Source organism: Pongo abelii, chromosome 16 (genome assembly GCF_028885655.2).
Source record: "Pongo abelii isolate AG06213 chromosome 16, NHGRI_mPonAbe1-v2.0_pri, whole genome shotgun sequence".
Classification (NCBI taxonomy): Eukaryota; Metazoa; Chordata; class Mammalia; order Primates; family Hominidae; genus Pongo; species Pongo abelii.
Window position 1 is genome coordinate 23,890,508 of NC_072001.2, and position 17,754 is coordinate 23,908,261.

Below are 17,754 nucleotides of genomic sequence, written 5' to 3' on the forward strand. Positions count from 1 at the left end.
TTCTGTAACCCAGGCTGAAGTGCAGTGGCATGATTTTGGCTCACTGCAATCTCTGCCTCACAGGTTCAAGGGATTCTCCTGCCTCAGCCTCCCAAGTAGCTGGGATTACAGGCACCTGCCACCATGCCCAGCTACTTTTGTATTTTTAGTAGAGACAGGGTTTCATCATGTTGGCCAGTCTGGTCTTGAACTCCTGAATTCGGGTGATCCACCCACCCCAGCCTCCCAAAGTGCTGGGATTACAGGCATGAGCCATCACGCCTGGCTCAAAAGCTTTGTGTTTTTAAAGATATTAGACATGTTTCTTGTTTTGTTTTTTTTTAAACTTAACACTAACGTAGGAGAATAAGAGAAAGTTTTTCTAAAAAAGAGAAAACATTGTGATTACTTTATCTTATTGGAATGTTGGATACTAAAGTCTGCTTTATCAATCATCAAGCACACTATAAAATTTCCATTTTAATAGGATTTGTACCTCAATTGAGGTAATAAAGTTTTAAAGTTTTTCAAGTGAAAGCCAGCCCCGCCCCTCTCCTGGAGTGGGCGGGGACAGCAGTTGCATGGGCAGCTTTCCTTGTGACAACACAGGTCCTTCATGACACGCTGCTGTCTGGCCACACCTCCTTTTCCTTTCATCTTTCTCATTGGCCAATGGGCTTCAAGCATTGAGGCCACGCCCCTATTCTGCATTCTAGTGCAGCCCTGGTTACGCCTCCTCTGGCTCAGTCACACAGCGACGTAGAGGTGACTGGAGGTGTATAGTTGTCCTCACCTGGATCATGCTGATGTGGCCCCAACCCCACATCCCTGACAATCCCCACCTCCCTACCCATCCCCACCTCCCTACCCACCCCCACTTCCCTACCCACCCCCACCTCCCTACCCACCCCCACCTCCCTACACACCCCCACCTCACTACACACCCCCACCTCCCTACCCACCCCCACCTCCCTAACCATCCCCACCTCCCTACCCACCCCCACCTCCCTACCCACCCCCACCTCCCTACCCATCCCCACCTCCCTACACACCCCCACCTCCCTACACACCCCCACCTCCCTACACACCCCCACCTCCCTACCCACCCCCACCTCCCTACACACCCCCACCTCCCTACACACCCCCACCTCCCTACCCACCCCCACCTCCCTACACACCCCCACCTCCCTACACACCCCCACCTCCCTACCCACCCCCACCTCCCTACACACCCCCACCTCCCTACACACCCCGACCTCCCTACCCATCCCCGCCCCCCTACCCATCCCCGCCCCCCTACCCACCCCCACCTCCCTACCCAACCCACGATGTACAAAGAAACCCAACAGGACAAACTGGCCGAGGCCAAGGAAAAGGTAAACGCACCAGCACCCCAACCCAAGTTGAGGCCCCCTCTGACAGTTGGACTGCTGCCAGTCTGTGCCACTCCTGAGGCACACCAAGCTGGGCCCCCCCAGTACCTCTGGGATCCCCACACCAAAATCTTGTCAGTCAGCCCAACCCCCACATGAGTCCTGCCCCTGCCCTGCCCGGCACCCCAGGGTGACTTTGAGCAGGTGACTCCCGGGGCTTCCAACTCCATACTCTGCCCTTACCTCCTGCTACCCCAAACCCGACCTCCCTGGGCTCTTTGGGCTCACATCTCCAAGGACCTGGGTGCCCCAGAACCTGCCCTCACCAGTGGCCACAGGGTGACTTTGGGGATGTGACTCCTGGGGCTCCTTGCTCCTTACTTGGCCCTCACCTCCTGCCGCCCCAAGCCTGACCTCCCAGGGCTCTTTGGGGTCACGTCTCCAAGGACATGGGTCCCAATTTTGTGACCCCCCTCCCCAGTCTCAAAGCGGCAACTTGGGCATTGCACTCATGTGTCCCCCCACCCCCGCCACTCCACCGAGGAGTGGAATGTAGTGATGTCACAGTCCCTCTACAAACTGTCATTACTACCACAAGACCGGCCTTTGGTCTTAGTACCCAGTCCCCTAAGTGTTCTTGCCCACTTCTGTTTCCTCTGGTTGCAGCACAGGTTTCCAGCTGGAAGGGGAATGGGGACCGTGGGACCTAGAAGAGAGAGTTTTCAGGCTGCCTGACTTCCTTACCACAGACGTTGACAGTGTGAAAAGCCTACACCTCCCCCATGAGCTCCACATGTTGACAGTGTCTCTGGGTGGCAATGGGAGAACGGGTTGGGTTGGGTTTTCTCCCAGGCTTCTACTCTCCAGAGAGACTTTAACATTTTTTCTGAGTTCTACACCTCAGATTTGAATTCTCCATTGTTCTGGGACCAGAGTGCCCCTCAGTCACTGGTTTCTGGAGTGAGATCTGCTTATCTTCTGTGGAACAGATCTTGGGAAACTGGACTTGACAGCTTGAGTCTTCCTCATCTCATCTCAACCTGGGGTACTTTGAGTGCCACAGGATAAATATGGGGCATCTTTCTGAAGCATCAGTTTCCCTTGATTCTATTGAGAGATGAAACATTAATGTACTTAGGGATGAAAGTCACATAGATTTATAAGAGTATACAAGACTTCTCTCTGAAATGAGGCTTGGGTTGTCCTCTTTCTGCTAAATTCCCAGATTTAACAGAAAGGCTGCCTTCTGCCATGAGGATACATTGATGTAAAGGTTTGAGAGGTACTGGTGTACTTCTTAACACTAACAGACGTGTGAGGGTGTACAGTTCCTGCCTACTTAATATTTGCTTTTCTACCTCTGTCTCTGGTTTTGGTCCCTGGCAGCTGCTGATTTGTGGCAAAATCCCAGAGCCCAGAGTCAGAAAACTGAGTTTAAGTTCCATTACTGCCTTTTTTTTCAGCCATGGTATCAATCTCTCTCAGTCACTAAGTGATTGTGACAACATTTCCTACAGTTGGTGGCATTAAATCAGATGGTCTATAAGAGTATTTAATATAAACTGTAAAGCAGGATGTGACTGTAGGAGCTTGTAGTTCTCATGAGTATCACTGCTCTTCCTTTCCACAGTTGAGAGACCATCATGCCCAGACCAACCCTAGTGTTGGTGCAGGAGCAAGCGACACCAAAATGAAGAAAATAAATAATGGCACTAACCCTGAGACAACCACTTCTGATGGTTGCCACTCACCTGAGGATGTGAGTCTTGGCTGGCCAGGCTCCTGGGGACAGAGGGCCCAAGGGGTGGTGGAGGGTAATTGTTAAGATTGTGGAAGAACTGCCAGGTACTGGTTAAGAATTCTGGATTTGAATCCTACCTCTCCATCTGCTAGGGATATGATTTAGGGCAAATAGCTTGAGCTCTTTGGGCCTCTCTTTTCACATCTGTAAAACAGGAGTGGTATCATTTTACTTGTATTTGTGAAGTTTAAATGAGATTTGTCATTGTGTTTTTATGTTAATCCCTAGTCCAGGGCCTGCTGTAAACTCTCCTTCTTGGGCATGCATTTCCTGAGGTAGAGTTAGAGAGTATCAGAGGTTTCTGTTAGCTCTGAGAGCCTGACAGTTAAAGGCCCACTAGAATGGAAACCTCAGGGCCAAGGACTCCTGTCTGCCTTTTCTGACCTCTATCCCCGCTGTGAGGAACGGTCCCTGGCCCGTATGTGCTCAACGTTTGCTGAATGAATGCACCTTTCTAAATCACAAGCTGGCAGAAGGGTGGGCTTTTCTCACACTCCATCTCTGAAGGTTTCTGTTACTGTCTTTTCAAGAGAATCTAGTTTCAGACTTTGAGTTCTGTGGCTGTGGGCAAAAACCAACAAAGACCCAAATCCTTCTTCTTTGGGAGTTGAGGAGAGTTGACCAATTTGTGTTCCCATTGGGTCTGAGAACTGTGCCTTTTAAATCCATTCCTGACCCCTGCCTACCACTTCCTGGCCTGGGGAATAGAGTCGAGGGGGCCACCCTCAGTCACCTTCCTTTGACTCTCCCCACAGAAACAACAGAACCGAGCTCAGCTGGAAGAAGTAACGTGATTTCTTTGTTTGCTCACGACATGACCGCTGGGTTGGGGGCACTCAGATGTAGAGGCCCCAGTCTCATCTCCCCCACTCCTAGCCTGGGGAAGAAGGCTCACCCCCCTTATTCCACCCCATCCCCACAGGGTCCCTGATAAACTGGTCCCATGGGTGGGCCTGTCCTGGGGCAGTGGTGCCATTCTGGGGGCATGTCTCTTGCTGTGCCATCTCTGCCTCCTCCTAGCAAGAGCTCTGTCTTCCTCTTTCTATAGGAAAAGAAGGCAAACCACCAACATCAGGAAGCTCTAAGGAGGGAGCTAGAGGTGAGTGGAGGGTGTGAAGTTCCCTCCTGTCCTCTGGGGAATGTTTCTTTGCTTCTCTTTCAGCATTTGCTTGTCTTTTCTCCCAAAGGCCCAGGTTCATACCATACGAATCCTTACATGTCAGAAAACCGAATTTCAGACGGCACTCTATTACAGCCAGCAAGCTGTCAAGCAGTTGGAAGGTGGGAATCTGGCACCCCGTCATCCTTGAACCTGGCACTTTGACAGGCCTTTAGGGGGAGTCCTTTGGGCCACATCTGAATGTGTCTCATTCCAGGAGAGGCCAGGGATCTGATCGGCCGCCTGCATGATTCATGGAAGTTTGCAGGAGAGTTAGAGCAGGCTCTCTCTGCCATCACTACACAGAAGGAGAAGGCAGATAAGGTGAGTCCAACCACTGCCCCATACCCTGGGAGCCCAGCTTCGCAGATGGAGGAATGAGCCTAAAGTTCCCTTCTGTAGGATGGAGTGTCCTGCCCAGAAGGCAGCATTGCCATTTCTTGCTGCTTTTGTGTGTGGTTGTTAGAGGCAGACTGGGGCTGAGTGGGCTGCTGCGGATGAGTTGGGGAGCACTGTGGGGAGCGAGCACTGGACGTAGAGCTCAGAGGCCAAGTGCCCACCCTGCCCATCCTTGGCTGTGGCCTTGGCCAAGTCCTAAGTGGCGGTTAGGGTACTTGTACCATAAAGGTGCAGAAGAGTATCTTGAGTATGTTATTATTTGTGTGGAGAGAGGGAGCAGGTATATATGTGTGTGTGTGTATGTATTATGGTAATATACATAAAACATGTTTGTAAGGATTCATAAAAAAAACTCAGGATAGAGGCACAGTGTGGGGGGGAGATATTTCCCTTCTGGACTTTCTGAGTTTTGGACTATGCGAACGTATCATCCTTTCAAAAATTCAACAAAGGATTAATTTCCTCCTTCTTAACTGTGCCCCTACCTCCAGCGAAAGAATGGGCTTAGAGAATCAGATATACCTGGGTGTTGAAATCCCAGCTGTAGGTGATCTTAGGCAGCACTTAACCTTTAATACCACATGTTTTTCATCTACACAATAGAGATAATAATGGTAACCATCTCCTATGGAGGTTATGAGGATTAAATAGGATTATTAGCATAGTGCCTGGTGAAGCACTCAATAAAGGTTCCAACAGTGGTAGTAATAAGAATAATAACAATAGCCATATTATCTGATCTCTCTGGGCCCCTGTTAGCCAGCCCTAAATTCAGTCTCTTTCCCTGTCCCTTCCACCTTCACTGAGTTCTTTGAAAAACAAATGAGGGCCGGGTGCTCTCACTCATGCCTGTAATGCCAGCACTTTGGGAGGCCGAGGTGGGTGGGTCACCTGAGGTCAGGAGTTCAAGACTAGACTGACCAACATGAAGAAACTCCATCTCTACTAAAAATACAAAATTAGCCGGGTGTGGTGGCACACGCCTGTAATCCCAGCTACTTGGGAAGCTGAGGCAGGAGAATCACTTGGATCCAGGAGGCGGAGGTTGTGGTGAGCCGAGATTACGCCATTGCACTCCAGTCAGGGTAGCAAGAATGAAACTCTGCCAAAACAAACAAACAAACAAACAAACGAAAAACAAATGAGACCATGGGCTTGGAAATGCCTTGAGAACATGTCAGGTGTGATTGAGAGTGAGGGAGTGTTACTGTGGAGTAGTCACAGTAGCTGTTGTTCCTGGTCATCCAGCTACTCCTCTGCCTGCTCTGTCTTGACTTAACCTTTCTCTATTTGCAGTACATCGAGGAGTTAACAAAGGAGAGGGACACCCTGAGTCTGGAACTGTACAGGAACACGTAGGATGGGGGAAGGTGGAATGGGAGGTCTGGGGGCCCTTAGCGTGGGTGGTGTGCTGGGAGGTGGGGGGTACAGGTGAGCATGGGGAGAGGCTCCTGCAGGTTTTCATGTGTGCACAGGGAAGCTCTAGTTCCAGCTGTGTCACTGACTCATGGGGTAGCCTCAGGCAACTCATGTCTTCTCTCTGGCCTGCCACCTGGGACTTTTAATTCCTGGGGTCCCTACCAATGCCACGGTTCTGTGGTTGTGGGTTGAAAGTAGAGGGTTGATCACCAAAGCGGTCCTTTCTGTTCTTCATTCATTCCTTTCTCTACTGCCTCTGGCCATAGCATAACCGATGAGGAGCTGAAGGAGAAAAATGCCGAACTACAAGAAAAACTTCGACTTGTAGAATCTGAAAAGTCTGAGATCCAGCTCAACGTAAAGGAGCTAAAAAGAAAGCTGGAGAGGGCCAAGCTCCTGCTGCCACAGGTGAGCGGCTGCAGCCCCGGGGGTTGTGGGAGCCCCACCCAGCTGGGACCGGGAGGGGGGTGGGACCAGCCCCACCCAGCTGGTCTAGGGATCATGCAGGGTATGGGGAGGCTCCAGCCAAGAGCTGGAAAATTTGGGTCCCTGTTCTGGTCGCACCATAGAATCCTCTAGAGTGTGCTAAAAATGTACAAATTGGGGCCCTGCCTGGGGAATCAGAATCTCAGAGTTAGTGCTTAAAATATTTTTTTAAAGGATACTGGATGAAAACCATTATTTTATAGATTACATTTATTTATTTATTTATTTATTTATTTATTTATTTATTTATTTTGAGTTGGAGTCTCACTGTTTCGCCCAGGCCAGAGTGCAGTGGTGCAATCTTGGCTCACTGCAAGCTCCGTCCCCCGGGTTCACGCCATTCTCCTGCCTCAGCCTCCCAAGTAGCTGGGACTACAGGTGCCCGCCACCACACCCGGCTAATTTTTTGTATTTTTAGTAGAGATGGGGTTTCACCGTGTTAACCAGGATGGTCTCCATCTCCTGACCTCGTGATCCGCCCACCTCGGCCTCCCAAAGTGCTGGGATTACAGGCGTGAGCCCCCGTGCCTGTCCTATAGATTACATTTATATGGCTAGCTCATGAGTCTGTTTCCTTCTGAGGTTCAAACCAACACTTTCACTATTCCAGCAGCAGCTGCAGGCGGAGGCTGACCACCTGGGTAAGGAGCTGCAGAGTGTGTCAGCAAAGCTCCAAGCCCAGGTGGAAGAGAACGAGTTGTGGAACCGCCTGAACCAGCAACAGGAGGAGAAGATGTGGAGCCAGGAGGAGAAGATACGGGAGAGGGAGGAGAAGATACGGGAGAGGGAGGAGAAGATACGGGAGCGGGAGGAGAAGATACGGGAGCAGGAGGAGAAGATGCGGAGGCAGGAGGAGATGATGCGAGAGAAGGAGGAGAAGATACGGGAGCTGGAGGAGAAGATACACGAGCAGGAAAAGATACGAGAGGAGGAGGAGAAGAGGCAGGAGCAGGAGAAGATACGTGAGCAGGAGAAGAGGCAGGAGCAGGAGGAGAAGATGTGGAGGCAGGAGGAGAAGATACACAAGCAGGAGGAGAAGATACGGGAGCAGGAGGAGAAGATGTGGAGGCAGGAGGAGAAGATGCACGAGCAGGAGAAGATACGGGAGGAGGAGAAGAGGCAGGAGCAGGAGGAGAAGATGTGGAGGCAGGAGGAGAAGATACGGGAGCAGGAGGAGATGTGGAGGCAGAGGGAGAAGATGCACCAGCAGGAGGAGAAGATACGGGAGCAGGAGGAGAAGATGTGGAGGCAGGAGGAGAAGATACGGGAGCAGGAGAAGAAGATGGGGAGGCAGGAGGAGAAGATATGGGAGCAGGAGGAGAAGATGGGGAGGCAGGAGGAGAAGATACGGGAGCAGGAGGAGAAGATGCACGAGCAGGAGGAGAAGATGTGGAGGCAGGAGGAGAAGATGCACGAGCAGGAGAAGATATGGGAGGAGGAGAAGAGGCAGGAGCAGGAGGAGAAGATATGGAGGCAGGAGGAGAAGATACGGGAGCAGGAGAAGATGTGGAGGCAGAAGGAGAAGATGCGCGAGCAGGAGGAAAAGATACGGGAGCAGGAGGAGAAGATGTGGAGGCAGGAGGAGAAGGTGCGGAAGCAGAAAGATATGATGCGGGAGCAGGAGGAGAAGATACGTGAGCAGGAGGAGATGATGCAGGAACAGGAAGAGAAGATGCAGGAACAGGAGGAGAAGATGCGGAGGCAGGAGGAGAAGATGTGGGAGCAGGAAGTGAGGCTGCGGCACCAGGAGGAGAAGATGCAGGAACTGGAGGTGAGGCTGCAGGAGCTGGAGGAGAGGCTGGGGGAGCTGGGGCGGAAGGCCGAGCTCTGGGGGGAGCAGACGAAGGTGCGTGGAAACCCTGGAGATCATACACAACGACCTCACCACAACTTAGCAGATTGGCTCCCTCTGCTTTTCCACCAGTCTGTGGCCTACAGTTTAAATGGTGGGAAGAAGGGTGTGAGATTTGAGGCTGGGGAGGGAGGCATGGGCCTCTAGGCAAGGGAGGCAGTCATTTAGGCCTGGAGGAAGGGGCCAGGGCAAGGGGCCTGGGCAGGCGACAGAGCCCCGCAGTGCCCTCGCCACCCTGTTTATGGGCCCAGAATCTGGAAGCCAGCCACTACCTACCCTGACGCCTATCCTGCAGGTGGAGCTGAAGAGCCAAGAGGCTCAGAGTCTGCAGCAGCAGCGAGACCATTACCTGGGTCACCTGCAGCAGTACGTGGCCACCTATCAGCAGCTGGCCTCTGAGAAGGAGGCACTGCCCAGCTGCAGCAGCAGGAAGCTCAGGGCGAAGCGGTGGCCGAGGTGGCCCACCAAGAGTTGCAGGAGACCCGGTTGAGGGAGGTGATGAGGGCGGGGCCCCAAGTGGGATGACCTGGCAACCTCCGTGCCTTCTCACTCTCTTTCCCGGCCCCTTAGGAGCACCTGGAAGCTGCCATCTACCGAGCAAATGACAAGAACGCACAAACAATAAACATGTAAAAGCCGGCAGCAAGGCCTGGAGAAGAGTAAGCCGCCACGTGACTGTTTAGAAGAGAGTCTGAGCACAAACCTGAAAAAAAAACATTTATTTATTTTAAATTGTGGCAAAATACTGGCCAGGCGCGGTGGCTCACGCCTGTAATCCCAGCAACTTGGGAGACCGAGGTGAATGGATGACCTGAGGTCAGGGGTTCAAGACCAGCCTGGCCAATACAAAAATTAGCCGGGCATGGTGGCGCGTGCCTGTAATCCCAGCTACTTGGGAGGCTGAGGCAGGAGAATCGCTTGAACCTGCGAGGCAGAGGTTGCAGTGAGCTGAGATCGTGCCACTGCACTCAAGCCTGGGTGACAGAGTGAGATTCCGTCTCAAAAAAAAAAAAAGTTTCTTCCTTACATGTATGTTTCTATTGTGTTTTTTCTTGGTCTTTCTCGTTTAGTCTTGTGTTGTCTTATGGCATTCCTAATAAACTTTGTTCTGTCTCCAGAAAGTATTGACTTTGACTTTATGGCACACAACTGGAGTAAGGGCACATCGCCTTCATCTAGTTTGGGACTAAGCTGGTTCAAAGCAAGTTTTAGGTTTTATGATGGCTGGTCTATGTTTTATTCATTTGGACTCCCAGGGGTGGCCCTTCCAGGGTCCCCACCGAGGTCCCATCTCCTTCCTGGGACCCAAATTCTCATTAGATCATTTCAGCCTTGTGAGAGTGCCAAACATTCAGGTAGGCTCTCCAGCCCCTTAAGTACTACTTCATACTCAGTTTCTTAGCCTCTTAGCCCTCTACTGTTGACCAATCACCAAATGTGGGAAAAGCACCACAGACTGTCAGGGTCACCTCCTAGGCCTGGTCACTCAAGTTCTGGCTGAGGTTTTCAGTTACCTTCCAACAATTGTTTTTGATTGGGGGCAGGGCACACTTTTGTCCAGTTTTTCTAACTCCTCTTGTGGGGAGGCGAATCTGTCACAAGCTCCTCTGCCTTTAGTGAAAGTTGAAAACCTTCATCTGTCCTTTTTTTGTTGTTTTTGAGATGGAGTCTCGCTCTGTTGCCCAGGCACTAGTGCGGTGGCACGATCTCTGCTCACTGTAACTTCTGCCTCCTGGGTTCAAGCAATTCTCCTGCCTCAGCTTTCCGAGTAGCTGGGATTACAGGCGTGTGCCACCATGCCTGGCTAATTTTTTTGTATACCTTTAATAGAGACAGGATTTCACCATGTTTTCCAGGCTGGTCTCGAGCTCCTGACTCAGGTGATCTACCTGCCTCAGCCTCCCAAAGTGCTGGGATTACAAGTGTGAGCCACTGCGTCCAGCCCATCTGTCTTTTAAAAAAATGTTTTTAATTGGAGGTATAATTTATATTCAGTGAAATGCACAGATCTGGTTTACATTTTGATGAGTTTTAACTCATTTAACATTACCCATGGAACCTACCTCCTTTGAAGATACAGAGTATTTCTATCATCCAGAAAGTGTTCCTGTGCTTTCATCCTGTCCGGCACTCCCCCAGCAGCTGATGAACATGCTGAGGACATTGGTACTGGATTCTGGCCACCCCAAAAGAGCCGCTTTGAGAAGGCTTACCCAGCACTAAATCCCTGCCTGCTCTCTCAAAATTTCCATCTTTAAGCTGGTTGTACCTATAACCCTCCCTCATCAACTCAATAGATAAACAAACCCTGAAAAATAAACTCCCCTTCCTGGCCCAGCAGCCCACAGCCTAATATTGACTGTATTCCCAGGCTTTCAGAAATGGAACTCGCCTGCTGGTTCACCCTCACTAGGGCGGCAGCTGCACAGGAGCAGCTGGGCTCACCCATTAAGCCAGAAGCCAATAGGTAGACAGTGACACTCAGACCCCAGCCTGGGCCAGCCTGGCTGAAAGCCCCCTTCTTTCCATCCCACTCTGGAGAGAGGGGGTGGAGCATACACAACTCTACTGCCCTCCGCATCCTTCAGCTGTGCTTCCTCCTGGGAGAGGGAGCCGCTCATTAATTTGGTCAAAGCCTTCTTGAGGGCTGTAGGTTTCACAGGCTGGGTGTGTGGGGCCCACCGTGCTAGAGAGAGAGGCTGGTGTGTCAGAAGGCAGCCACCTGGCCAGAGGAGGGTCAACCCCCTTGGTGACCTCCTTCCCCCGGCTGGACACAGCGTCCTGCACTCTCTACATGTGACTGTTCCCCTCAGAGCTGCTTCCAGGGGAAGGGTTCTAACCCTGTGGGTGGGGACATTGTGTTACTTTACGGTGGGCCATGGCTCCCTCTGATATCTCCAACTCAGAGGCAGTAGAGAGAAGATGAGAAATTCCCTGGCCCCTCCTCCCTCAGCACCCCCACCTCTGCACACGTCCACATATGGAGACCCTGACAATGGGCCCTGGGAGTGCCACCATCTGCGCCTCCTTTCCATGCCTGCAGCAGCCATGCCCACTCTCCAGACCCTCACCCACCTGGCTCAGTAGACACTGCACTGCCTGTGGTCCTGCGCCTACACCTGGGCCTCTGTACCCGTCAGTTCCCCCAGTCTGGTTCTTATTTTCCCCAACAAGTAGGGAGCCTGTAAGGTCACCTGTTGAGCAAGCTCGGGGAGAGAGTAGGGTGGGGCTGGGAGGATGAGGAGGAGAAGCTCATGGTCATGCTGGAGACTCAGCTGAGCAGAGTCTCTGCAGGCCCCTTGGCTGCCTAGCCAGTGGTGATCCCGCCCCCACCCTCATTTCTTCTTTGTTAACAAAACCATGACCTCATTAAATACTGGACACCTATAAACCTCATGGACCCTCCTCCAGCCTCCCCACCGTGTACTGGTCAGTCTAAGTCAACTCTAGTCATTTCATTCCTCTGGACATTGACTGCTTGGGGCTTGGGCATGAGCTGCCTCTTCACCTGAGCCTGAGCCACAGGTACCCTCTGCACCTACCACGCTGATGCACTGGGCCAGGGAGAGCTCCGTCTCGATGGAGATGAGCTGTGAGGAGCTGGTGGCTGGGTGGATCAGGTTGTGGTAACGGGTTTTGTTCAGAAGGTCGTCCATCAGTTTCTGCTCGGCATGGGCCACGCGGCAGTCCCCTGGGTAAACACACAGACATGCTGGGCCCTTGTGCAGCTGTCCCCCACTGCAGCTGACAGCTATGAAGCAGGAGCTGAGAGGGCCAGGGAGCACAGACACCCTGAGAGCTGGCTGAAGCAGTGAAGGCGCTGGCGGGCCTTTCTTTCCCTGGGGACTTCAAATGACATTAATGACAGAGCTCAGCTACCTCCTCCCCATGCCATACCTCTTCCTCCTCCCCCTCCCTCGATCAATGAACAGCATCCCACGCTCTACACATCTGATACAAAACTGGGTGTCTCTTCCTGACTCCTCCCTTGGTTCATCCAAGTAGCCCCCAAGTCCCGTCTGTCCTCCCATCTCCACGGCTAAAGCCATGTCCCTGCCTCCCCCACCCTGCCCACCTTCTATTCTCTCCACCTGCACTCTGCCCCTGCCATCCGTGTGCCATACAGTGGCAGACTGGTCTTTCTACAGCAAGCTGGACTAGGGCCCTTCCCCGCCCACAGCTCTCAGAGCTGGAGGTGGAGTTGAAGCTCATGTTCTGGCTTGGCATTCAGAGCTCTTTGCCCCTCGGCACTGGCTTATCCAGAGTGCTCACAGTGCAGGGCAGGAGCCCCATGACTCAAATGTGGGTTTGGTGCAGAACTGGGTCTGAGGTGGTGCTTTCCCTATGAAGAGACAGGGCCAACATGGGGGGATTTTCTGGGTTCAGAGTTAGACCTACAGAGTGCAAGGTTTCTCTGAGGTACCAAACGGAGGGGTCGAGCTAGCAGCTGGCTCCTGGTCTGGAGCTTCAAGGAGGGGTCTCAGCTCAGAGCCAAATTCAATAGCCAGCTTACATGCAGCCTCCCGCAGGGAGCCCCTGGAGCTTCTACAGCCTCAGATCTGCCCCTCTGCATACCCAAGATCACTTGCCAAGGGGCGTTTGGGTCTTCATGTCATCTCCCTCCCATATCTGGGAGTAAAGGTGAGGTGCAGGGACTTGCGCTTGTGTACTCTGGTGTCTTAAGGGAGAGTGTGTCAAGTAGAGTGGAGGCGGCTTGGAAAGAGGGAGACTCAGAGGAGAGTGAAGGACACGTGACCAGGCGAGCCTGGGAGCAGGAAAAGAGAGTGAGCAGAGGAAACCGCTGGGTCAGGGGAGCGGATGGGAGGATCAGGGAATGAGGGGGGCTGGAGACATGGGGGTGGGGACGCTGGTGAGGGGCTGCCTGGCTCACCAGGCTCAGGAGTCAGTTACATCCTCCCACAAGGACCAGCTCACCTAGTCGCCCCAAAGCCCTCTCTCTGTGGGTGGGACCAGAGGGCCAAGAGCACAGATAACCCAGTTGAGCAGGACTGAGGCGGACTCAGGTGGGTGCTGGGCTGGACTCCTGGCTCTGGGGAGCAGCCGCCACCCTGCCTACTGCATCCACTTTCCAACTCGCTGCCTATCTGAGCAGATGCAATATTGGGCACCTTGTGAAACATGCTCCTGGTGCACCTGCTGCCTGCTGCCCCTCCTGCAGAGTGCCCGGGCTCTCCAGAGGGGATTCCTGTAGAGGCTTGGCCTAGATTCTGAGTCCTACCTCTCATACCCGGGGCTGCTACCCCAGAGGCCAGCTGCTTGAGTACCCTGGAATCTAGTCTGTAGCCCCAGGCTACAGCTGGGTCCATCCCACGGCCCTTCTTTAGTGTATCTATTTGGACTGACTGCTCAGTTCATAGAGAGGGGTGTGTCTTGCCCCAGCCCATCTGGCATGTCTAAGGCAGCTGTGGGGTCAGAATCTGCAGCTCCCGGCCCCCAGCCCTGCAACAGTAGGAGAGGCTGGACCCCACACCTCTGAAGTCCCACTGGGCTGGTGCGAGCGGGCTCCCGAGTCTAGAGCTGCTCTGCAAGCTGTGGGGCTCATGCACCAGCTTTGAACCCACCTGATGTGCTCAGGTTGCTCACCTTTGGGCCTGTCCTGACTCTCAGGCATTCGGCTGAGCCTGAGGGCCTCTCCCTCATCTTGACCACCAGCTACAGACTCTGACTTAGAGGTTCCCAGAACCTTAGACCATTTGGCCGGTCCCCCATTTCTCACCTGAGGAAACTGAGACCAGAGAGGGAAAGCAACTTTCTCAAGGACCCCCAGCAATTCAGAGGCAGAACCAGGTCTAGGAGCCTCTTCTCGATAGATTTTCTCCCTGTCCCCGAGCCTTCTTTAGTGCCTCATTAACTTCCCTGTAAGGAAACTGCCCCCCTGAGGCTGGAAATGGTGCTGTCCAGAGTGGTGTGCGACAGTGACTGCGCCTCTGTTTGTACTTGTGAGTGTGTATGGGGGTGGGAATGAGGGGGGGAATAAACGGCAGGGATTCTGGGGGCTGGATGCACTCCACCTCACCCCAAAAAGGGGTGCAGGAGAGCCCAGACAAGCACAGCACATGCTTCGACTTTCCAATCTGCTGAATGCCTGTGAGGCCAGCTGGGCCCAGAAGACAAGGGACAGGCCTTTCCCCATAGATGGCAGGGGGGTGCCCAAGATGGGTGGAAGCTTCTGCTGCAACTTTGGGGGTCACATCCCAGCCCATGGGCTGACACTTAAGCAGAAAAAGCCACCTCTAGGAGTCAGTCGTGATCTAGTGATTCTGATGAGGAGGGGCCCCACCAGCCTGTGTCCAGGGTCTTGTCTGGGAAAAACTGCTCCCTGGCAGAAAGAGGCTAATAATTTGAGAGGAAGCCATAGCTGAAATCCTAAACTGTGTGAGTGTGTGTGTCCAGTTTGAAAAAGCGTATCTGACCTAAACATTTATATTGAAAAAATGGAAAGATATTCCCCTTGTTTTGGAACACAAACTACAGAAAGCAACAGTTAACAGAATCTCATCGGAAAGGTCAGATTCTGCATCTGGAAAGGCACAGTGATTTTCAACTGCGGTGTGTGTCCTTAACTGAGGAAGGGAAGGTGAGATTTATATTTAGTAAAAGGCAGCTATGAATTTACCTTTTATAAAGAGCTTGCTATATACTATTAGTGCTTTTCAATCATGTCAGAATCAGCCAGATGCCTGTGGAAATGCAAATTCCCAGGCTTCATTCCCAGAGATTCTGGTCCTGTGAGCCTAGGGTGGGGCCCAGAAATCTCTATGGGGTGGTGCAGGCTGCCCCAGGACCACACCAAGAAACACTGCAACTGGCCCCCACACATCCCAGTTCACAAATATGCAGGCAGGCATCTTATCTCCACAGAACAGATAGGGAAACTGAGGTCCAGAGTGGGGAAAGAAACATCATGGGGCCACCCAGCAAGTAGTAGCAGAGCCACGATACACCCACTGTCTGCAGGCACCATCTCTGATGACAGCTCCACCTCCCCACAGGAACCTTGCCTACCCCCACCCCTACCTCCTGCTGCCTGTATGGTGGGTCTCTGTCCAAGGAAGATGTATCCTAGGTCCTCTAGGCTGACTGGGGCTCAGAGGAAACCTTGGCCCAGAGTGTAGGAGCTAGAGGGGTCCTTGGAATTCATGTGGGGAATTTGAGGCCCAAAGAAGGCAGTCCTCACATTTGAACTCTGTCTGGAGAAGGGCTGGGTCTCCTTCCTGAGTGGTACGTTTGACTTCACCAGCCTGGCCCTCAGTCAAGCTGGCTGTCCAGGCCCGCCACACCTCAGGGTGGGTGACCAGAGGCGGTGGTGCCATAAAACACATTTCCTGGGAGATCCACCCCCAAAGCTCAAAACACTCCAGGGCTGGTGAGTTGGGCAAGCCCCCTTCCCTCTCAGCCCAGTTTCCCCATCTCTACAACAGCTGTGCTGGTGGAGACTTCTCCCTGAGACTGAGCCGCAGATTTTCTCCTGGGTGCCTACACCACCCAGGTTACCAGCTCCTCTGTGCCCGCTCTTCAAGAAAGTCAGCTCTCAGGTAAGGAAGGTGCCTTGGCTCTATCGGGAGCAGGAGCCGGTGCACCCCCAGCCTCCCAGACCAGTGGGGATGGCCCGGGCTGCCTACAAAGCTGCTGCCCAGCCCAGAGACACCTGCCCGGGAGGGTGGCCCTGGCCCTCGCAGCGGCTCTGAGAAGAGGCGGCCCCCACTCCAAAACTGGCAGAGCCACCCACGCCTTCCCTCAGCCCAAAGAGGCTTTTAGGAACATGAATCATCTCAGGTTCAAACCCATGGGGTTGCTGAAAGACAAGAAAGTGCGTGGCGAGCTGGCGCGAGGGAGCGCTGCTCCGTGCAGACTTTGCAGGGAGGGCACTTAGGAAAAGGGACTGGAGTCTGGGAGGGTGACTAGCTCAGGGTTAAAGGGAGGGGATGGAGCTGGAGTGAGCTGGCCTTGTCCTCCCCCTTGGGCCTTCCAGCCTGGGCTCAGGCGATTCAAAGGAGCGAGCACCTCCCTCTCCCGGCCAGGGAGTTCTTGCCACATTCTTCAATCAGTACCATTCCCTTGGGGGCTGGGTGACAGCACCCACCTCCAGACCTGGCTGGAACTGCTGTCTCAATTCTAGATCCAAAAGAACCTCTGGCAGCTTCTCCATCTCCCTCTCAGTCCAGCCTCACCTCTTCGCCCATGGAGGAGCTCCAACAGCAAATCTCGCAACTGGAGGAACAAGGCAGGAAGGGCAGGGTCTGAAGAAGGAACCACCTTCAAAACGCAGCTCTGCCACCTTCTCTCCAGGACTCTCAGGCTTGCTTTCCTATTGCGCCCTCAACATCCTTTTGCTATAATCTGGCATGTTGACGTATAGTCTTTAAAAGCAACAACACAGTTGACGTAGAGCAGACTTCCCATTTGGGATGGTCTGGAGAAGTTAGGTTTGAGGGCATCCTCTCTTCTGCAAACTGCAGCAGTAATAGATGAGATATACAAAGTAAATAAAGGCTGCACGCGGTGGTCACACCTGTAATCCTGTAATCCCAGCACTCTGGGAGGCTGAGGTAGGAGGATCACTTGAAGCCAGGAGTTCGAGACCAGCCTGGCCAATATGGCAACACCCTGTCTCTACTAAAAATATAAAAATTAGCTGGGCATAGTGGTGCACACCTGTGGTCCCAGCTACTCAGGAGGCTGAGGCAGGAGAATCACTTGAACCCGCGAGGCAGAGGTTGCAGTGAAACAAGATCCCGCCACTGCATTCCAGCCTGGGTGACAGAGTGAGACTCCATCTCAAAAAAAATAAAAATAAAAAATAAAGTACATAAAAAAGACATGCCCAGGCTGAAAAATAAGTTAATCTTTATCTCCATGAACGAAAAGCAGAAAAGAAATGCAAAGTGGTTGGAGGTTGAAGAGCCTGGACCCTGCTGGGCTTTGGGAACCAATGATGGTGGCAGGTCCTTTGGGGTAAAGAGGGACCAAATGACTCCTAGCTAGAAGCTGGGAGCTTGGGTATACCCCAGTACTTGAAAGGATGCTGGCCGGGCGCAGTGGCTAATGCCTGTAATACCAGCACTTTGGGAGGCTGAGGGAAAGTAACTCTTACATCAGTGTGAAAGCAAATCAGACAGGACAGGGGAACATGGAGGGGAGGAGAGCCAAACCAGGGCCTGGTTCCACCCGCCCCATTGGGCCAGAAGCACAAGTGGTTCTCTGCACAACATCAAGAGCGAGGACATGCTTTCAGCTCCACTTTAACTCAGGTTCCTCATGTGAC

General features: G+C 52.9%; 1 protein-coding gene and 1 pseudogene across 4 annotated transcripts; one reads left to right on the forward strand and one right to left on the reverse strand.

The window, feature by feature from the left end:
* The first annotated feature begins 699 nt into the window (after nucleotides 1–699).
* On the forward strand, nucleotides 700–9,586 carry LOC129050308 (golgin subfamily A member 6-like protein 1). 4 transcript variants are annotated; one of them, XM_054532184.2, is made up of 10 exons: nucleotides 700–1,355; nucleotides 2,983–3,111; nucleotides 3,909–3,938; nucleotides 4,202–4,252; nucleotides 4,341–4,434; nucleotides 4,530–4,636; nucleotides 6,008–6,066; nucleotides 6,397–6,538; nucleotides 7,230–8,387; nucleotides 9,039–9,586. In XM_054532184.2, exons 1-10 carry the CDS (start codon nucleotides 780–782, stop codon nucleotides 9,099–9,101), a joined length of 2,409 nt encoding a protein of 802 aa, XP_054388159.1. In that variant the 5' UTR covers nucleotides 700–779; the 3' UTR covers nucleotides 9,102–9,586. The 4 variants fall into 4 exon arrangements, with proteins under 4 accessions (XP_054388159.1, XP_054388167.1, XP_054388158.1 ...); XM_054532183.2 differs by having other exon boundaries at nucleotides 705–1,355; nucleotides 7,227–8,387; XM_054532192.2 differs by lacking the exon at nucleotides 3,909–3,938 and having other exon boundaries at nucleotides 701–1,355.
* Nucleotides 9,587–12,977: 3,391 nt separating this feature from the next.
* LOC134760193 (uncharacterized) lies at nucleotides 12,978–13,795 on the reverse strand (annotated as a pseudogene).
* Nucleotides 13,796–17,754: the final 3,959 nt, after the last annotated feature.